The 20,824-nt window shown below is 43.7% G+C and overlaps 1 protein-coding gene across 2 annotated transcripts in view; it reads left to right on the forward strand.

Moving 5' to 3' along the window:
• The window catches only part of DIAPH3 (diaphanous related formin 3), a 463,148-nt gene that overhangs the window by 205,786 nt on the left and 236,538 nt on the right, over positions 1-20,824 (forward strand). For both annotated transcript variants that reach the window (XM_075918921.2, XM_006113561.5), the window contains one exon: positions 16,304-16,405. In XM_075918921.2, the coding sequence (XP_075775036.2) occupies positions 16,304-16,405 (102 nt within the window). The remainder of the gene's footprint in view (positions 1-16,303; positions 16,406-20,824) is intronic.

The raw sequence follows: 20,824 nt of genomic DNA on the forward strand, positions 1-20,824 counted from the left end.
AGTCTGCCTATGCTCACGGGCCGCCCCTGTATGCACCAACCTTATAGTAGCCCCATCTAAGTTGTATCTTAAAAGAATAGAGAATTAATCATAAAACTGATTTTATAGCAAGTCAATTGCACTTCTTGCTATAAGTTAGGGTTACCATATTTGAACTTTCAAAAAAGAGGATATTCCTGAGAGGGACTGTATCTGTATCAGTATCTACCAACTCATGTTGTTTTAATGTTTTGTATACAGGCAGTCCCCGGGTTACGTAGAAGATAGGGACTGTAGGTTTGTTCTTAAGTTGAATCTGTATGTAAGTCGGAACTGGCGTCCAGATTCAGACACTGCTGAAACTGACCGCCAGTTCTGACTTACATACAGAATCAACTTAAGAACCCCAGGCGTCCCCAAGTCAGCTGCTGCTGAAACTGATCAGCAGCTGATTCCAGGAAGCCCGGGGCAGAGCAACTCTGCCTCAGGCTTCCTGTAGTCAGCGCTGGTCAGTTTCAGCAGAAGCTGACTTGGGGACGCCTGGGGCAGAGCAGCTGGGGTGCTACTGGACCAACCCAGCAGCACCCCATCTGCTCTGCCCCAGACGTCCTGATTCAGCCGCTGCTGAAACTGACCAGCAGCGGCTGAATCAGGACCTGGGGCAGAGCAGCTGGGGTGCTGCCGGGTTGGTCCAGTAGTGCCCACGGGCGCTGCAGGACCAATCGGCAGCGCCCCAGCTGCTCTGCCCCAGAGTCCAAAACAAAAGCCTGGTCTGCTGGGGAGGGGGGGGGGGAGCACACTAGCTGCGCCCCCCCCCCCCCCAGCAGACCAGGGACACGGGGAGCAGAGCCGCAGCGGCAGCGGGGTGCCGCGCCTCTGAGGCTTTGCTCTGGCAAAGCCTCAGAGGCGAGGGACCCCGCCACGGCTGTGGCTTCAGTCTGGGTGCCTGTGGTCTGCTGGGGGGGGGGGGGGCGCAGCTAGTGTGCTCCCCCCCCCCCCCCCAGCAGACCAGGCTTTTGTTTTGGACTCTGGGGCAGAGCAGCTGGGGCACTGCCGATTGCTCTGGCAAAGCCTCAGAAGCGCGGGAACCCGCCCGGTGCCCCTGGTCTGCTGGAGAGGGTCTCCAGCAGACCAGGGGCACCGGAGCAGCTTACGAACGGGGCTTTCTCGCCCCTACTTCCGGGGCGAGAAAGCTCCGTTCGTAAGTGCGGATCCGACATAAGTCGGATCCGCGTAAGTCGGGGACTGCCTGTATATACTATATACAACATGAGAATATAATATAAAAAAAGTATATGGCAAACACTCAGAAAAGACACTGAATCACAGACTGACTTTGTTAATCCCACTGTTCTTACCCTTTTGCCATGTTGCACTGACAGAGACGCCACATCCCTGGGCTCGCTGGCTGAGCCCTCCTCCCCTACCTGGGCTATGCCTTACCTGAGGTGCTGTTGCTGTGGGTTTGGGTGTGCTGGCTTCACCCGGGAACACCACCTGCTGCTGCTGCTGTCTGCTGTGGCAACCGGTGCGCAGGAGCTGTGGCCACTTAGATACTAGCTGTTTCTGACCTGACCCTGTTTAAGTGGTTAGCTGGTTAAACATTGTTTATCCAATTAAGGGCGTAAAATCCTGCATAAACTAATGGTAATTAAAGAATTATCCAGTGACCAGCATGCTAAAAAACTATTGAATAAGTCAGTCTCAGATTTAGAGATTTTTTAAAATAATAATTATTGTTTTTATGGCTGCTTTCATATCCCCTCTAAACAAGGTTCTTTTTAAAATCAGTATAGCCTTTTTTTTTGTCTATAGTTTTTTTTGGCCTCTTTGGGAATCTAGTATTAATATTCTTAAGCAGGTCCCAATTATCATGCTCATTATTTTGTTTAAATTCTTCTTCTCAGCTGGTCTGGCTTAATTGTTTTCAACTTTATCCTTAAGTAAAAATTGAGTATCTGAAATCTATAGCACACATCATCATTCATAATAACTACTATGCTGGGGATGGATCTGCCATTTCTCTTTGAAAGGGGTGGGGAACCTATGATCCACAGCCTACATGGTTTTCATCAGGATTAGCTGCTGGTGGGATGCTGGACAGTTTACCTGAGCGCTCTCAAGCATGGCCACTCGCAGCTCCCACTGTCTAGGAACACCAAACTGCAGCCACTGGTTGCTACAAGGTTCAGTGCTTATGTATGTTCTGGTTTAAAAAAAAAAAAAAAAAAAGGCATCTAGAAGTCCACTAGTGACTAATCCTACAAACTGCATGTGGATGGCATGGCAGAGATACCCGACCCCTGTTCTGATCTGATAACTGAGGATCAAGAGACCTATTCTAAAGCTCTTCTCTTCAGAAGTGGTGTGCATCCTGCACTGCCCACTACCCAATAGCAGTGGAATTTGGTACCAGTTGGGTCTGAATAGATTGGTATTTCCAAGTGGATTGATACTGACCCATTAGATTGCTTCAGAATCATGTTTGCTTTGGTGTTGGCAGTCTTAAAGGCAGCACTGATGCACAAGTTCACGCTTCATTGTCAATTCAAGTTTCCCAAATAAAACTGATGAGAGTTTTTCCTCTTTCTTCTCTGGAATGTCAGCTTTGTTAGGTTTAGTGGCTGTTCTTTGTAAAGATATAATACAGCCCTGCAGACACATCAATTATTAGTCCAAAATTTTGGGGATTTTGGTAGACTTCTGTTTGTCATGATTTCTCTCCCTTCCTGTTGATCTTTTCCAAGCATCCAAGAAGCACGCTGCCACAGAATATTTCAAGCCAACTAGTTTTGTATTGTTGATACAATGCTTAGACATTAGAATCATAGACTCATGGAATCACAAGGCTAGCTGGAATTGCAAGGATCAGTTTGTCTAATCCCCTGCCAAGATGGGGAATTTGTTTGGTCTAAGATCTTGTTTATACTGAGAGATAAGGTTGAATTTATTAAGGTCACTTCTTTTAGCACATGATTTTGTAAAGTCAAAGTTGCATGCCCCCATTATGCACAAGAATTTGACGTGCATCCCCAGTAGGGTGGCATCTGTCGACTTGGAGAGTGATGCACTATGTATATCTATCCTACAGTTTCTGCTACCCTTTGCATTATGGGTTATGCTCCCAGTGCCTGATGGGACCAAAACAGTGCAGGGGGTGGTTCTGGAACATGTTTTCAGTGTCCCACAATGCACACAGCTCCCTCTCCCCACCCCTGCTTGAAAGCAATTGTGAACAATCTGCCGTCATTTGATCCTCTTGACACAGTAGAATGAGATGGTACTAGTGCTGTGAGACAAGCAAAGTCTGCTGATACTGCACAGTGATGCTGTTATGGGATGAGCAGCAGTGGCTTCAAAACTTTTGTATGCTTAAGGCTACTTGCATGGCAGTTTGTGAATTGCTTTTCCCCCACCATGAAGCACAGGAATACCAGAATTCGATCCACTCTGACAGCGGAGAAATAACTGGCAATAGACTTATGGAAGCGTCCAGTGCCAGGCAGCTACTGATCAGTTTGGGAGTGGGGAAACCTCCAGTGGCCCTGTTGTGATCCAAATATCCAAGGCAATCAATACCCTTCTGCTATGGAGGATATTGACTCCAGAAAACATGCGGAGCATAATGGAAGGCTTTGCTATAATGGGGTTCCCTAACTATGGTGGGGCAATAGACAGAATTCACATCACTATCTTGGCACCTAACCAGCTTGCCAAAGAGAACAAGGGGTACTTCTTGATGATGATACAGGCGCTGGAGGGTGACAAGGACTATTGCATGAATATGAACATAGAATGGCTGAGAGAGATGCATGGAACACCCATATTTAGGACCTCTGGTTTCTTCAGACAGCTGCAAGCTGGGATGTTTTTCCCAGACCAGAAAATTCCCATTGGAGATATTGAAATGCCAGTAATGACCCCTTGCTCCTGTGTTTTATGAAGCCATACGTAGGCCCTAGTAGGGAGCAGCTCAACTACGAGCTGGGCAGATGCAGAAGGGTAGTAGAATGTGCTTTTTTGGCATATAAAGGAAAGGTTTTGTAGTCCATTGACTAGGTTAGACCTCAGCAAAAGCACATTCCCATTTTTGTGGCAGCCTGCTGTTTGCTCCATAGTATCTGTGAAAGTAAAGGGGAAAGTCATTTATGAGATGGTGAAGGGTTGAGGAACAGTGCCTAGCCAGTGATTGAGCAGCCAGACACCTGGGCACTAAGGAGAGCACACCTAGGGGCACGACAAATCAGAGAGGCTTTGAAAACCAACTTTATGAATGGCCAGACAGTGAGATGAGGGTCATGCATGTTGCTCTTAATGAGGTACCTCTGCATTAAGTGTGCTTGCCTTTAAACCCTGTGTCGGGAGGCGACCCGGGACTCAGCCTGATGAAGGGGTGGTTACGACGTGTGTCGACTCCCATTTTACTCTAGCCCCGTGGTGGGGACAGTGCCGGGACAGCAGGGCCAATGCCCCCTTTCTGCATCCCCCTGCCTCTGGGTGAACTTCCTCCTATTGGGATTGCCTCAGGTGCCTTGTGTGGACCCCTACCCCAATTCCAGGGTTCACCATCTACTACGATTACCAGTCCTTACCACTTGGCCACCTTTGGCCAGCCTCAGGGTCCTTAGTTTGGCCCTATGAACAGTACGCATGCAGTAATTAGTCAATTGGTTATTGATTCCGCCAGCCTTCGCAGACTCTGTCTCGCTGCTCAGCAGGGAGTAGGGGGACCCAGACCTTCTTGCTCCTCTGGGTCCCGTCTCAGGGCCCTAAAGGTAGGGGCAGCCGTCGCTACCTGGCTGACAGGGGCACTCTCTGAAACCTGCCAACCACTCGGGTCGCTGTTCCCTGGGCCTCGCTTCTTCTTACCCACTCACCTCTCTCAGCCCCTTCCATGGGCTGATCTCTCCCTGGCCAGTCACAGCTGGTGGCATCCGCAGGCCCTCTCGGTGTCCGGACGGCTGGGCTAGCTCTTGGGGTGGACACTCGCACCTCTTGCCCTTCTTTGGGTCTGGCCCCTTTACGGCTGACTACAATCTGCTTGGCCATGGTTTTGGAGTGTGGGATGCTCCTGTCCTCTGTTGGGCAAGCTGGCAACCTCCTGGTCGGTGGTATTTAAAATGCCCGGCCCGTAGCTCAAGCATGCGTCGGGGTGGAGGTGGCTGGCCATGCCACTCCGCTGTGCCTCCAACCTGGTGGTGGGGTCGTTGCACCCCGTCACACCCTGCAACCCACCCAAGGCTGGAGCTTGAGGTGGCGTGTGTGTGATCATAGGTGTGAGGACAGCTTTTTGCTCCTGGATGCATCCCTTAGGGCTGAGTGTGAGGCTGTCCTTTAATCCACTCCCTTCCCCCTGCTGAATACTGTGGCGTGTGGGAGAAATGCATGTTTACTCACCTCTGACATTTGCAAATTGAGGATGGAAAAGTGAGTTTAAGTCTCTCACTAAGGCTGTCTGCAAAAAAGGCCAGTTTTATTTCAAATGCAGAAACATCATACATCAAAGAATGTAGATTTTTTTTTTCCCCGTTGCCTAGAAGTTTAAGATTGAATGCATTTAAGTGGCATTTCATATCAGTGAGAAAAGTTAAGTTTAGCAGGAATGTCTCTTCGTCTAAACATGATAGTAAATCCTGGCGATTCTTTGTCTCCAAAAACACTCATACTGCAGGCAGTAGATCCATAAACTGATCTAACAGTTTGCCTCAATTCAGCCATCTAACTTCTGCAAGGATTGCCAAGTCACCATACAGTGTTTCGTACTTCTCAACTAAAGTTCAAAATTGTCTTTTTCAAGATGTTTGCAACAATTAAGTTGACTATTTTTGTGACAGCATCCATTGTGCTCTTGAGAAATCCTCTCTTTAATTTTCTGCGTAAGTGTTCCTGGTAAAGAATGCAATGGTATGAAAAGAGACCTGGAAACTGGATTTTTCTTTAGCAAAGAAATTAGCCCTTTCTGTTTTCCAGCAATGGAGGGAGCATCATCAGATGTTACTGAAGTAAGCTTCTTCAAAACAACACATCATCTTGGTCCTTCAAACAAAAAAAATGCCATCAGCACAGAATAAACGTCCTCTCCCCTAGTTTGACCTGTCAAAGGTAGCAGAGTAAGCATTTCTTCGACGTACTTTTTGCTGTTGAAAAAATGCACACAGATTATGAGCTGAGATGTCTGAACGATCAGTAGATTTGTCAGACTGAAATACTCAGTGCTTTCAATGTATTTTAGCAATTTAGAAAACAGATCACCTGAAATGCTTTCAATTCGTCTTATACAGTTGAATCAGACTCTTGCAGTTTTGATATTTAACTATATTTTTTGTTTTTAAATTCTGCAAAAAGTGATTTACTGCAGTCCAGGAAGCACTGCTTCATCAATTCACCTTTAGTAAAAGGTCGTCCTATTTTAGCTATGTGCCAAGTCATTCTGTAACAGCATAGCTGTCTTTAACTTGTGAATGGAACATATCTTGTGGAGTATGGAAACATTCAAGTAAGGAATGTATCTTAATTTTCCTTAAATTGCTGTCAGGTGGATACAAGTCTTTGAACTCAGGATGACAAGATTCATGGTGCCATTGCAGGTTTGTTTTCTTGGATACAGTGATAGTCTTTTGACAAAAGACACATTGGTTTTCCATTTACCACTGCAAAAGTGAATTCCATCGCCAAAACAGGGTTGAAAACCCTGTGTTCATTCAATAAGCGTCTCTTCTTTGTTGTCATTTTTAATGCTGCTTATTAAAAAGAAAATTGTGTATCAGTGTTTTGGGTATATAGCTTAAACTTTAGGTTGTGCATTTCTTGGAGTGTTTTTACTGTAAAAAGAAAAGTTTCCAAGCCAGAGCACTCCAACCTGTGTCAGGCTGGGAGCTGGGCGAGTCAGACCAGTCAGCAGACGAAAAAGGACAGGTGCCCAAGAGCCCTTTCCTGGATTCCCAGTGTACACCGGTAGGCCTCCTGGAGGGGTTCCTCTGCCTTCTGGTCAGTGGGTGGCTAGTGGGTGGCTGCACAGCCACTTAAAATAGTCCCCAAATCAATAATCCCACTAGTCCAACTCCCGGCCTTATGTCAGGTCAGGGTAAGAGGCAAATAGTCCAGGTGCCCGGCCTTGCTTCAGGTTCAGGCCAGCGGTAAAGAGTTCAAAACAGTTTATCAGTTACAATGTCCTGGCCCAGGGCCCTGGATGCAGGAGAGCAGCTGCTGCTGGCTCAGCGGGGGCTCCAGCCCACCACACGCTGGCCTAGGGCCTTTACCAGCCTGTGCTATCCCCTGAGCCACTTCTTTTCTCCTCCTCAGCAGGTACCTGAGTCTTGGGCAGGTCCCACAGGAAGTCAAGGAAGGTCTCCTCCAGCAGGAGTCCCAGCAGCCCGATCTAGGCTTCAGCTTCTTGCAGGTCTTGGGGCTCCAGCTGGTCCTCAGGGTCCTGGGGTTCAGACTGTTGTCAGGGTTCGGGGAGGTTCTCCAGGTCCGTTGCCCTCTAAGGTCAGAGGGTAGGCCGGTGGAAGGGACCAGCCAGGTCTCTGCCTTTCAGGCAGGGAGTTCAGCGTGAGCCTCTGGGTCAGAGGCGGTTGGAGGCCTGAGTCAGGTCTCAGCCTGACAGGCAGGGAGCTCTGGGCAGGCCTCTGGCTCCTCCAGAGGCTGGGTCTAGACTGAGCCCTCCGCCTGGCTACTTATAATCCTAGCCCCGCCCACTGACTTCTGGTCAAGAGATGAGGAGGGGCTAGGCTGCACCCAAAATGGCTCCCGGAGGGGTTCCTCCGTCTCTAAGTCAGTCAGCGGTCAGTCCGCCCCACTACACCCAGCAGGGCTGGTGTCCCCACATGGGAGTCCATCGCTCAGCATGGAGTGGAAGTAGGGCTGGCAGGCCGCAGTGTTAGACCCAAACATGCCCAGTGTGAGCAAGTCAGCACCTCTCAGGCTCTGCCCTCAAGGCTAAGCAGCCAGCACTTCCTACAATGCCCTGGCGCTCCTGGCACCTGCTCCTGGGGGTTAGAAATGCTGACACCCTGTACCTGTCTGTTCCATCCCATCCACTTACACCTTTCATTGCTCACCTCACCTAGGAGTTGCCTTGTTGTTGTGGAGCCAGTTCAGTGGAGGCCATGTTCAAAGGATCCCATCCACAGGCCACGTGTTGAGCCCTGCGTAAACCCAAACTGCAACGCGGGCTGCAAACGCTCGTGGGCTGTGTGTTGAGTAGACATGCACTACACTATTCACCTTGCCTCAGGGCATAATCTGAGCATTCCTTAGGTCAGGATGAAATTTTCCCTGTGGTTTTAGTTTGCATATGTGCATCAATGCCCTTTGTGTTTGGTATGGCAAGAGTTCTTTTCAATTCTACTTGATTCTTTTTCAGCTGGACATGGCTCCTACAACTTTTAAATTTCTGAATGGGTGTGTGACAGCATCTTGTATGCTTGGAAGCTCTTTTTCTGAAGTTATGAGATTTTGCATCATTATTCTAGAAGCACTTCCTAGGAATACTACTACTACTACTACTACTACTACTACTACTACTACTACTACTACTAAATAAGAAAAATAAATCAGCATACCTTAAAGGAGGTGAAATCAACCTTCAGAAAACTGTCAACTATTTTACTCATAACTTTCACAAAGTAATAAAAATAATGGGATATGATGATCGTTTGTAATTTTTCCCTATGTTTTTTCTATTTTACAGTATTCCTGCATGTTTGTTACATTTTGTTGCAGTAATATTTTAATACCAACAGATTGTCATGTCATAAATAATGTGATAACTTCACTGAAGTAATTAGGAACAGAAGAAAACATTTGATGAGACACTAAAAGAATTATGATTAGCTTGGCTAAGTAACAACTAAAGGGGAGTAGGTTATAGATGAAGGATTAGTGGATCAAATCTTTCTTGAGTGGAATAGTGTGGAAACCCTACACACACAAACTTCAAGTTGCAGTGTAGATTACAAGAGACCATATAAGATATGATAGATTTAGTTTCTTTTTTCATTAATCATTTGAGTAGCATTTTTGCTTTTTAACTTGAAAAGAACTAGCCGAAAAACAGCTCAGGCAGAAAACACTGCATACTAATGTTAGTAACAGTACAAGGAAATGAGAACTTCAGGAATAACCATTGTGCCTCCGGACGGGCTCAAGAATGCAATAATAGTATCATATTGAGATGTGTTTTATATGAAGATATAAATATGCAATACGTTATGTATATCTTCAGAGAACTGCTATAATTAAGTAATTATCTTTCTGCTCACCAAAAGCTCAAAAATGGCTGGAAACTGCCCATTACAAACTTGATTTGCAGCTGTTCCTTTTCATAAGAGTCATCTTATTGTTAGAGCAAAAATTGAAAATCCGCTTTTAAGCATGCTTAGTAGACATCCACTAAGCAGTTATCAGTCTAATGAAGTTACTTTCTCTTCAGGACATTGTCCTTGGGCTTCAAGATTTTCACTTAGTACAGGAAATTATTTGGTGGTGGATTTCCTGATCTCAGGCACTGAATGAGGACATCTGTAAACATTTCTCACTAAACCACACCACAAACTTCTTCACAAATACTGTATTAATATCAGGAAAGGCAGGACAAATAGTGATTTGTGTCAATCTGTAATTATTGGTTTATTTTGCAATATCATGCAGATTATAAGATTTAATTTTTAAAGGTGTATAGTTTCCTTGCTATTGTGTATTTCTTCTCCTGTCCTAAGACACTGAATTAACTGACAATATACTATGGCACTTTATAGCAGTAGCAGGTGGTCAGAGTTGTAAACACAAATCTCACCTTCGCAGGAAGGTAAATCTTGCTCTATCAGTCTTTCCCTTCAAGATATGGTGTGTGCTCACTCTGATGCTTTGTCATTAAGCCCTCAAGCTGTGAGAATTTTATATTGTCCACCCTATACATTTGGAGGCCTTGTACCTTCTGTGTTCACAGAATGAACTGGTTGATCACTTGAGCACACTATTTTATGTCTGTGAATAGCTTCTATGCTTGGATGTCACCATCAACATTTTACAAATGAGAAAATTTCCCTAGATAAACCTGGGAAATGGTTTAATGTAAACATGATACAAGAAAAGATGTCAGCATTGTGCTCCTCCTTCAGTGTCATTCAAAGCTTTCTTTCGGACACCTTCCTTCTGTCCTTAAAAGGTTTCCTGCTGTATGCATTCCACCATTACTGCTCATTCACAAAGTCTTCGTTAAGGTCCAACAAGATGAAGAATTGTTCATCTTGAGAGTATTAGTATGGCTGCATCGTTACTGATACACCACACTGCTGGACATGCCTATAACTTTGTTCCGATTCAGGACTCGATCATGCAGAAGCATGGGTGCCTTGAGCATCCAGCCTCGAGTCTTTCCACTTGATTGCATGGAAACTGGCATGGAACTGCAATGCTCAGACTTGTTAGGGAGGTTCTCCTTCGTAGCAGAAAGCTTTTCACTTGTGCCACTTGGCTAAGTGGAAGAGGTTTTCAATTTGGTATCTTCAGAAGGCATTCCTCTATTGCAGTCCTTGATTCCCTTCATCTTGCACTGTTTACTTCCGTTAAAACAACAAGGGCTGGTAATATTATCAATAAAAGTGTATCTGGACATGATTTTGCCACACCTAGAGAAATAGATCTCGAAGAACCTCAGTTACTGCAAAAGGTGAGTGTAGTGGGGCGGAGTGGCCGCTCACTGACCTGAGCCTTGGTGGGTAGCACCTGGCCTCAGCAACCCACCTGACTAGAAGGCAGGAGGTGAAGCTAGGGATATTAAAGGTCTGCCAGAGAGGCTAGTCAGGCCCCAGTGACCAGAGAAGCCAGATGCCTCTCCTGCACACCCAAGTGACAAGCTGGACCCAGGGGAAGCCAAGGACTGGCCTGGGTTGCCAGGTCCAAAACTGGACCGCTGTCTGGAGGTTCCAGATTGACACAGCCCAGAAGGCCTGCACTGGACCAGGTACAACCCGAGGGGGAGGATGGAAAGAGCCCACAGGTAGCTGACCACTGTTTGAGCTAGAACCAGGTCAGCGTGTTGTGGTACGGATTCCTGCTGACTCAGCAGCAGACTGCTTTGCTGCTGATAGGGCCCTGGCCTGGGATGCAGTGGCATGGGTGTCCCTATATCCATCAGTTTTCCCCTCAGTTGTTCCAGAACAGCAGCCTGCATTTGCTGGACCCCCGCTCGAGCAAAGGGAATCGCAACAAAACTTAGAACTGTTCACTTGCTTGCCATCCCGGCCTGAACCAGGGCCTGGTGTTACCAGATTTGCTGATCACTCTGGGTATGCTCCTTTATTAGGGTTACTCAATGGGAGCGGCGGGGGCGGGGGGAGGGAGAGGTTAATAATTCTGTCAGTGTGCTGCTTATACTACTTGTGCTCTCATATGAAGCTGAATTCACCTTGCTGCCAATTCCCCCTCCTAATGGAGCTTTCCTCCAGGAACTATGTTCCTCAGGACAGGGTTCTTCCCACTTTAGAAACACATGGACACTCACGCCTACTAGCAGAGCATGTCTGAGAGGACTTGTTAATCAGCACTCACAGGCTGACCCCTTATATTTCCCTGGACTCAGGAGGATGGGTTTAATAGCAATACCATGCTGTCCCTCACGTGCCTTTAGACTCAATGGGCTGGATTTAACAGCAATTTAAGCTGTCATCCTCATATGCCCCCAGGTTCAATACCTCCCTATCGCCACACTCACACCACAGTCATTGGCTGGTAATGTGATGAGCACATCCCAAAGGATTTTTGGGCACTATAGGGATCTTTAGCTTACGTACAAGACTAGTGCGTCTAGACTGGCAAGATTTTGCGCAAAAGCATTTGCTTTTGCGCAAAAACTTGCCAGCTGTCTACACTGGCCTCTTGAATTTGCACAAGAGCACTGACGTTCTAATGTAAGAATTCAGTGCTGCTTGCGCAAATACTTTGATGCTTCCGCTCCGAGATAAGCCCTCTTGTGCAAGAATACTTGCGCAAGAGGGCCAGTGTAGACAGGCACCGTAATTTTTTTGTGCAAGAAAGCCCGATGGCTAAAATGGCCATCGGAGCTTTCTTGCGCAAAAGCGTGTCTATACTGGGCACAGATGCTTTTGCGTAAAAGCACTTTTTGTGCAAAAGCATCCGTGCCAATCTAGACGCTCTTTTGCGGAAATACTTTTAACAGAAAAACTTTTCTGTTAAAAGTATTTCCGCAAAATCATGCCAGCGTAGACACAGCCAGTGTGTTGTTGCAGAGTGAATGGGGAAGCCAAACCATCACTCTTCCTCAGTGGTGTTGAGAGAGAAAGAAAAAGAGAGATAAGCAACCAGCTTAACAATGAGGAGCCAAACACATAAAACAGTTACTATATTAAATCTCAATTGACACTGATTATAAATGTTAGGGCTAGCAAACCATATAGCAGTTTACATAGGGTAGAGTCCGGAGGCTGTGCTTAGAGAGAGATAGTGGGGGACAGGGAAAGAGGGAGAGAGAGAGTTCTCCACTGCGTGGAGCTTGCATTGATCAGGATTCCCAGATGGTGATGGTAGCTGGGGGTCCAGAGGGCAGGTGACAAGTAGAGCCCCCAACAAGATCATGAAATCTCAATAGAACTGATGCAGTTTAAATCCAAGCATCAGAACAATTTTTCTTGAGCAAGGGTAGGCATTTGAGTAGGGCTAGGACAACAGTTCGAGGAGAACACTGGATTTGTTTATGGGTAAAGAGAGCGAGATAATAGAGACTGACTATGGGTGATGTTCCTTGGAAGAGCTCACAATGCAACTAGGCAGTTTCAGTATTTTGGATGTCAATAGGATCCATTACTAGAATTGGTCTGATAATGACTAATTTGGGGGTGAGCAGGCCTGGGTTCATTAGCACCTGGAGCAGAGATTTCCCATCAGGCAGTGCTTCTCTGCTTTTGGTATCCCATAGTTCAGTGTGGTTCCTGCTTTGGAAGATCTTTTCTCCATTCTGTATGCTAATAGAGATATCTCTCTGTTCTGTCTTTAATGCAGATGAGGCTGGAGTGTTTCCTTAATTATATCACCCTTGTCTGAAGGAGTTTAGGTGCATCTCCCCCAGCCTTTTCTTTGTTTTGTCTTTGATTCAAGCAGAGGCCTGGGGGAGGGAGACTGTTTTCCCTGAGTATCACTCCCTGGTTCCCCAAGAGCACAAGACTGACAGATAGCCGTGCTCTGGTTCCCTAAGAACACAGAGCTGGTAGGTAACAGTGAGCACAGAACTGTTTGCTTAGTGCCCCGTCCTGAACAAGGGCCTAGGCTCAGAACTGTTTTCCTGCTGCCCCGTCCTGAAACAGGGACAGACCTCATAACTGTTCATTAACCTGCTGCCTGCCCTGCACTGGGACCCAGACTTAGGACTGTTTGATTTGTTAATGCTTGCCCTGCCCTCAAACAGGGCGGGAGTTCAAAGACTGTTAGTCTACAGCCCATATAGTAGTCAATCTTAGGGCTGGAAGCCACAGCTGATTCCCCATAAGAATTGAGCGGTGTGTAGTGGCGTAGAGTGGCTGCCTGCTGACGCAGAGCGGAAAGAGCTCTTCCCTGAGCCCTACCAGACTAAAGTGAGTAACCTTTTCTTTTACCATGTGCTGGCTAAGTGTAAGCTGCATTTCACCAGCTGAGTCCCATCAATGAGCATATTAACTAAAGTATAGGCAATACCTTTTACTACAATGGGGCAGAATTATCCTTTAAAAGTGCCTTACTTTATATATATATATATATATATATATATATATATATATATATATATATACTTGTTACTATTATTATAGCACAAAACAGCAGTGAGATAATAAATATTGTTGGTCACTGCAGACCTCAACCATATGTTAGTTGGTATGTGCATCATTTGCATTCAAAATCATTGGTATTTGGGATGATCTATCCAGAAAATAAGCTTTTATCACCTGTGTGCCTGGGCTATGTATAGTATAAACCTAGACAAAAAATTCAACTGATTAAGCTTGTAAATAACAATGTTTATTTTCATAAGTAGTCTGGGTTCTGATATGTGTGGTACAAATATTACAAAGATTCAGGAGCTAGGAGACAGAAATAAGTATCAGGTGCAATTCTGTACTATTTGAAGACTGTTTTGTAGTTTTTAAATATGAATTAATTTATTGTTCACTGAAGCATTAGGCTGTGAGCCAGACACAAAAATATATCAGTGCCCTGACCTGTAAATCATTACAGTTCTTGTTCAGGTGTCAAGAGAAGGAAAAGAAAGTTTTACTTTTGCAATTGTGTCTACAAAATGACCATCAACCACTTGAAATGACAAAATGAGTCATAACTCATTTCAGAGTTTCAGTTCAGGCTGTTCAGAGTTTCAAACTCCCTGCTCCCTTGGCTCTTCTTGGCAATTTGGGACTCACTTCTTTTCTTTGAAGTAAGGATAAATTCATGGGCACTGCTGATGGCTTTTGCTCACTAGGACTTGGATGCCGTGAGGGTATGTCTGCACCCGGAGGGTATGTCTACACGACAAGCAGTTCTTTTGACATTATGTCAAAGTTATGTCGAGCTGGAGGACTTCTTACTGTGACTCCTGTAACCCTCATTTTACAAGGAGCAATGGAAGTCGGAGGAAGAAGTGCTCTTTCTCAGACTTCGTGCTGTGTAGACAGCACCAAAGCCAAAATAAGCTGTTTCAACTTAAGCTATGCGATTGAAGTAGTTCAAGTTGTGTAGCTTAGTTTGGCTTTAACCCTGCTGTATAGATGTGTGACTACTTCTTGATGCATTTGGGGAGGTATTCTCTCAAGCCTATTATGTTGCCAAAATGAACTATCCCTTACAAAAGATTGTATATTGTCCATTTATGATACTTTTCCTTTCATACAGTGACCCAATTAATAGTACTGACATATAAACTTTTATTAGTCCATCTGAGTTACTGAAATAAATGGGTCAGCTTTTAGAGCTATTGTTTTATCTGCTCTGCAAACGTAGGAAGTCGTCACTCGATTCTTTTACACCAAGCTCATGGTTTCATGTTTGTTTTTGCAATCTTAATAGATCCAAACTTCCTCTTTTTTCTCAATTTTTTTTTAAATAGCAAGTGTGTTTCTATAAAACATAGTGAGAGAGAGATACTAATATGTTGTACTACTTTACAAATACTTGTTACTTTACAACAGTCAAATTGGAGCACTGTTTAGGTCTTAGGTCACTGCTGATGTGCAACTCGTAGTCATCCCAGATTTTGAAGCATTTTGTGATGGTTCAAAATTGCAGAAATAGAAATAAGGAAGTGCAACTCACTTTCATATATGACAAAAGTACCATCATTACTCCGTTTTCTAGAGATGAATAATTAGTGTGTTAACTCACTGGATATCATGTATTTGAAATTGCTTTTCTAGTGCACCTACCATTCTTTCAACTTAGGCATCCACAGGAAATGTATTTTATCAACTTTGTTCTTCCCTAGAAAGTGGTGTTCAAAAAAGAATTAAAAAACATACAAAAAATGTGCTAACCAGCACCGTGTAATAACTTTCTCTGTGCATTCTTAGTCACATTCTTCAGTATACACGTTGACCTCGCTGGTCTGTCACTTTCGGGACCTGACTGGTTCCGAATGAGAGGTTTTGCTGGACCAGGGAAGGTCCCTGTCCTCATGACCTGTGCTGCCTCTGGGGTAGAGCTCCAGTCTGCCTCCCCCACTGCTGTCCCAGCCCGCCAGTGCTCTCTAGATACCACCAGCCCCATTGCTGCCAGGGCCAGAGCACCACAGCCAGAGATCTGCAGCCACCTGGCTCTGTGGCTGATGCCAGAGCTCCACGGCCTGGCTCTGTGGTTGGATCAGAGGTTCCTGGCTGGCACTGGGGCTGGAGCTTCCAGGCCACTGGAGCCAGAATGGGGTTATGGCTGAAGATCCATGGCTGGGGCTGGGGCAGAGCACCCTGGCTGCTGCTGGGGTCTGAGCTCCCTGGCCGCAGCCAGAGCTCCACGGCTACTGCCTGGCCACTTGGGCCAGAACTCCTTGCAGTGCTGCCCATCCATACCTCCCCTCCGACACTGGGCTCCTGGCTGAATAGCTAGGTCCCCCTACAGCGCTCCTTCCCCGCCGCCGCTGGGTTCTGTGGTCCAGGAACATCCATGGTCCCAGTTAAGGGAAATTTAACCTGTACTATGTATATAAATTGTAAGGACTTCAGCATAGGGACCTTATTTTCACATTTGATTCTATAGTTTGTTGCTATATAAATAATAATCATGAAAATTGGTAACGAACAATGCAAAATCTGAGATTTCTAATGCTCATAATTTGATATTTTTTTTTCAGAATTTAATAAAACATCTTCCTGAACAAGAGCAGCTGAATACTCTATCCAAATTCAGGAGTGAATATAGTAATTTGTCTGAACCAGAACAGTTTGGAATTGTGGTGAGTACCAACCTCTTGCTGCTTTTTTTCACTTGTCTTACATTAGTAATCAACATTGAAGTGTTATCTCTTTTTTTGTTGTTGTGCCTAATTATTTCCACACTCTGAAACTGAATAAGAAAATTGGTAGTACTTTCCAGTGAAGTATCAGCTGACATAGCTATAGTTCCAGAGCCTCACTTGTTACATCTGTCTGTTGTATCTCCTCATTGAAATAAAGTTAACAGTTAATCACATAATTTTTCACCAGCAAAATCATTTACAGTAGAAGTTTCTGTAGTGTAATTTTGATGGAGAACTAAAAATTCAATTCTTTAACCATTTTGGAATTTCTATGGCAGAAGTCATTCTGTAACATGACAAAATATAAACAATCGCATTTTTAGGTAAGATTTCCATACCAACTTTATGTTCTCAGGCTACCATGTATAGGCAAAAAACTGTTGCCCAGCACCACATTAAACTAACTATTTCCTCGGGCATACGTTTTATAGTACAACTCTTGCTCACCTTTGCAAGTGAGTAAAAGGAAAATCAGCAGGGTCTTATAATTTTTCAAACACTTGGTGGGAAGGCTATGGAGCGAAAGGATGTGAGGGCAATTAACACTCATTTCTGTCATAATGGAAATAAAATGGGCATACTGATACATATTGGGAGGTCATTGATCCTAATCCTCAAGGCCTTTAATGCTCAAGTTCTGAAGCACTAGTTGTAAAATTAGTTTTGATTCATCACAGAGTCACCCTACGTATGACATGGAGTGCAAAACAAGTGGCCTCTGAAACATCCCAGTCAGCTGAAACTCTTTAAGGGCAGGTTCCTACTAAATGTCAGGAGTTGGGTGAACACCAAGATGAAGTATTTATGGGAAATAGGCTTTGACAGAGGGACTAGAGAATAAAAGTGTAGAGGAGGGCATCACTGGGATTTAGCAATAGCTAGATGACTAGAATAAGGTGAGCAACTTGTGTCATGGCAGGAATAGCGGTGCTACAGAGGAAGGCAAGCAAATAGGGAGATTGGACGTGGAGACAGGGCTGGGTTCTCCACTCTTTTCCCTCCCTTCCTAGACCAGTGCATAAATTCCTCCTTTCATTTCCCTTGTGGAGTCTGCTATTCCAGAGACCCTGATATTCTTCCTATTCTCCAGAGCAGACAAGGGGAGAAACGGTATCAGGAAAACAGAAAAGCAGACTCTAAAGGTTTACAACCTGAGGCATCTCAAATTGCAGAACTTTTTTTAATAGCTATGATAAAGCACCGGGCCACCACCTCAGGAAGCTAAGTTAATCTCTCTAAGTTAATTGTTGGGATGTTAATTGATATTGCTGCACAAACTGACATAAACAAGAACATGATATTGGTTTTAGTTTGTTTTGAGTACAATTCATGAACAATTTTTCAAAAGGATAAAATCAATGTAGAAAACATGTTTAATTCTTTTTGGAGTGTATTACAAAAATGTATGGAAAACCTATAATGCATAATAGTACTAAACAGAGATTGGGTGATTTCATTATTGCTTGAAGTATCAGCAGAGTCTATTTTGGGGAGAATTAACTATTTAAAGCTTTTTCTTAAAAGACAAATCTAGCAATATAAATAGTGATATTGTGATGATAGTAATAAGAAAATAAATGTAAATTTCTAAAGACAGTTTGGGAACTATAATTAACATTTTTGGTTGCTTTTGCATATGTCAATTCTTCAGGCTTCTTGTTCTTGAAAATAAATTGTTTGAGGGGAAAAAATAATAGTGTAAGCAAATGTATTTTATCAGTTTTTATGCATTTAACCTCTGTGTATTACTACAGTTAATATGTACAATGAACTAAGTAGTGGTAATAGAAATTCAAAAGGTTTTATAGTTTTCTTTTATGATGAGCACTGTAAGATTTGAATGAATATGCAAGGCATGCTTTGGAAGTAGTTTATTGAAACGTGGGGGATAATTTCATTTATACTTCATTGTCTGTGGTATCATTGAAAATCTCAGGTGAGCCCTGCTCCTTAAACCAAAAGCTCCTTTATAAAAGTGTAACACTAATTTTTTTATTTGAGTAACTACCACTTTGACTGACTACCCCCACATTGTATAGAAAAGTTGTCCCCTGGAAAGGACTATATACAAGGAATTTCAAGTGATTGTTTTGGCAGATGGCAAATGGAGAGTAGAGGCATGGTCAAAATTAGACTTGCAATGGAAGCTTGACATCTTTAACTATTAATACCATCTTAATTCTGGAGAGGTTTTTCCCTTCAAACTTGCATCATCTGAGGCAAACTTAACATTGTTTTAGTTTCATAAAGTATTTGTACAATAAATGTCGCATTATCAAATGATGTTACACCATTTAATCAGAACATTTTAAAATCAATCCCACATCATTTAAACCTTCTTATACTATATTTTCTTCCTCATTTGAGCCTACCAGGCTGCGAAATGTGAGGACAAAGTTACAATGGTTCCAGCTATATAATGTGTTTATAAAAACATATTAATCATGCATGCTAAAAAATAAAAATATTCTACTTGGGAATTTGAGCATTCCATATGTATTGTTGATCATTTTTTTATGGAATTAGCAGTTTTTTCAAAGGGCCTAAAGGGCCTAAAAGCAAGCTATTGCACTGCGTAGGAAAGATAGAAAGTATGGCAAAACACTGCCTTGGCTTAACCAGGAGATCTTGCATGATCTAAAAATAAAAAAGTCATTTAAAAAGTGGAAAGTAGGACAAATTACAAAGGATGAGTTTAAGCAAACAATACAGGTATGCAGGGGCAAAATTAGATAGGCAAAGGCACAAAATGAGCTCAAACTAGCCATAGACATAAAGGGAAACAAGAAGACTTTCTATTAATATATTAGAAGCAAAAGGAAGACCAAGAACAAGTTAAAGGTCCATTTCTCAGTGAGGAGGAAGAAATAGTAACAGGAAACTTGGAAATTTCAGAGGTGCTTAATGACTATTTAGTTTCACCAAGAAGTCTGATGAACGAATGCCTAGCATAGTGAATGCTAGTGGAAATGGCGTAGGTACAGAAGATAAAATAAAAATAACTTAGAAAAGTTAGATGTCTGCAAGTCATCAGGGCCTGATGAAATGCATCCTAGAATACTCAAGTAGCTGATAAAGGAGGTATCTGAGCCTTTAGCTATCATCTTTCCAAAACCATGGAAGACAGGAGACATTCCAGAACACTGGAAAAGGGCAAATATAGTGCCTATCTATAAAAAAGGAAATAAGAACAACTCAGGAAACTATATACCAGTCAGTTTAAGTTCTGTGCCAGGAAAGATAATGGAGCATCTAATTAAGAAATTAATCTGCAGACATCTGTAAGATAATAAGGTGATAGGGAATATCCAGCATGGATTTGTAAAGAACAAGTCATGTCAAACCAATGCAATAGCTTTGTTTGATAGGATAACGAGTCCTCCGGATAAGGGAGAAGCAGTGGACGTGGTAGACCTAGACCGTAGTAAGGCATTTGATACAGTCTCGCATGATATTCTTATCAATAAACTAGGCAAATACAACTTAGATGGAGATACTATAACGTGGGTGCATAACTGGCTGAATAATGTTCCCAGAGAGTAGTTATTAACGGTTCCCAATCCTTCTGGAAAGGTACAACAAGTGGGGATCTGCAGGGGACTGTTTTGGGACCGGTTCTGTTGAATATCTTCATCAACGATTTCAATATTGGCATAGAGAGTATGCTTATTAAGTTTGCAGATGATATGAAGCTGGGAGGTGTAACTGCTTTGGAGGATAGGGTAATAATTCAAAATGATCTGTACAAACTGGAGTAATAGTCTGAGGAAAATAGGATGAAGTTTAATAAGGACAACTGCAAAGCACTCCATTTAGGAAGGAACAATCCATTTTGCACATTCAGAATGGGAAGCGACTGTCTAGGAAGGAGTACTGCAGAAAAGGATCTAGGGGTCATTGTGGACCATAAGCTAAATGAGAGTCAACAGTGCGATGCTGTTGCAAAAAAAGCAAACATGATTCTGGGATGCATTAACAGGAGTGTTGTAAGCAAGACACGAGAAGTCATTCTTCCTCTCTGCTCTGCGCCTATTAGGCCTCAGTTGGAGTATTTTGTCCAGTTCTGGGCTCCACATTTCAAGAAATATGTGGAGCTATTGGAGAAGGTCCAGATAAGAACAGCAAGAATGATTAAAGGTCTAGAGAACATGATCTACAAAGGAAGACTGAAAGAATTGAGCTTGTTTAATTTGGAAAGGAGAAGACTGAGAGGGGACATGATAGCAGTTTTCAGGTATCTAAAAGGGTGTCACAAGGAAGAGGGAGAAAAATTGTTCTCCTTGACCCCTGAGGATAAAACAAGAAGCAAGGGGTTTAAACTGTAGCAAGTGAGGTTTAGATTGGACATTAGGGAAA

The sequence above is a fragment of the Pelodiscus sinensis genome, chromosome 1 (assembly GCF_052426305.1).
Source record: "Pelodiscus sinensis isolate ZL-2025 chromosome 1, ASM5242630v1, whole genome shotgun sequence".
Lineage (NCBI taxonomy): Eukaryota > Metazoa > Chordata > Testudines > Trionychidae > Pelodiscus > Pelodiscus sinensis.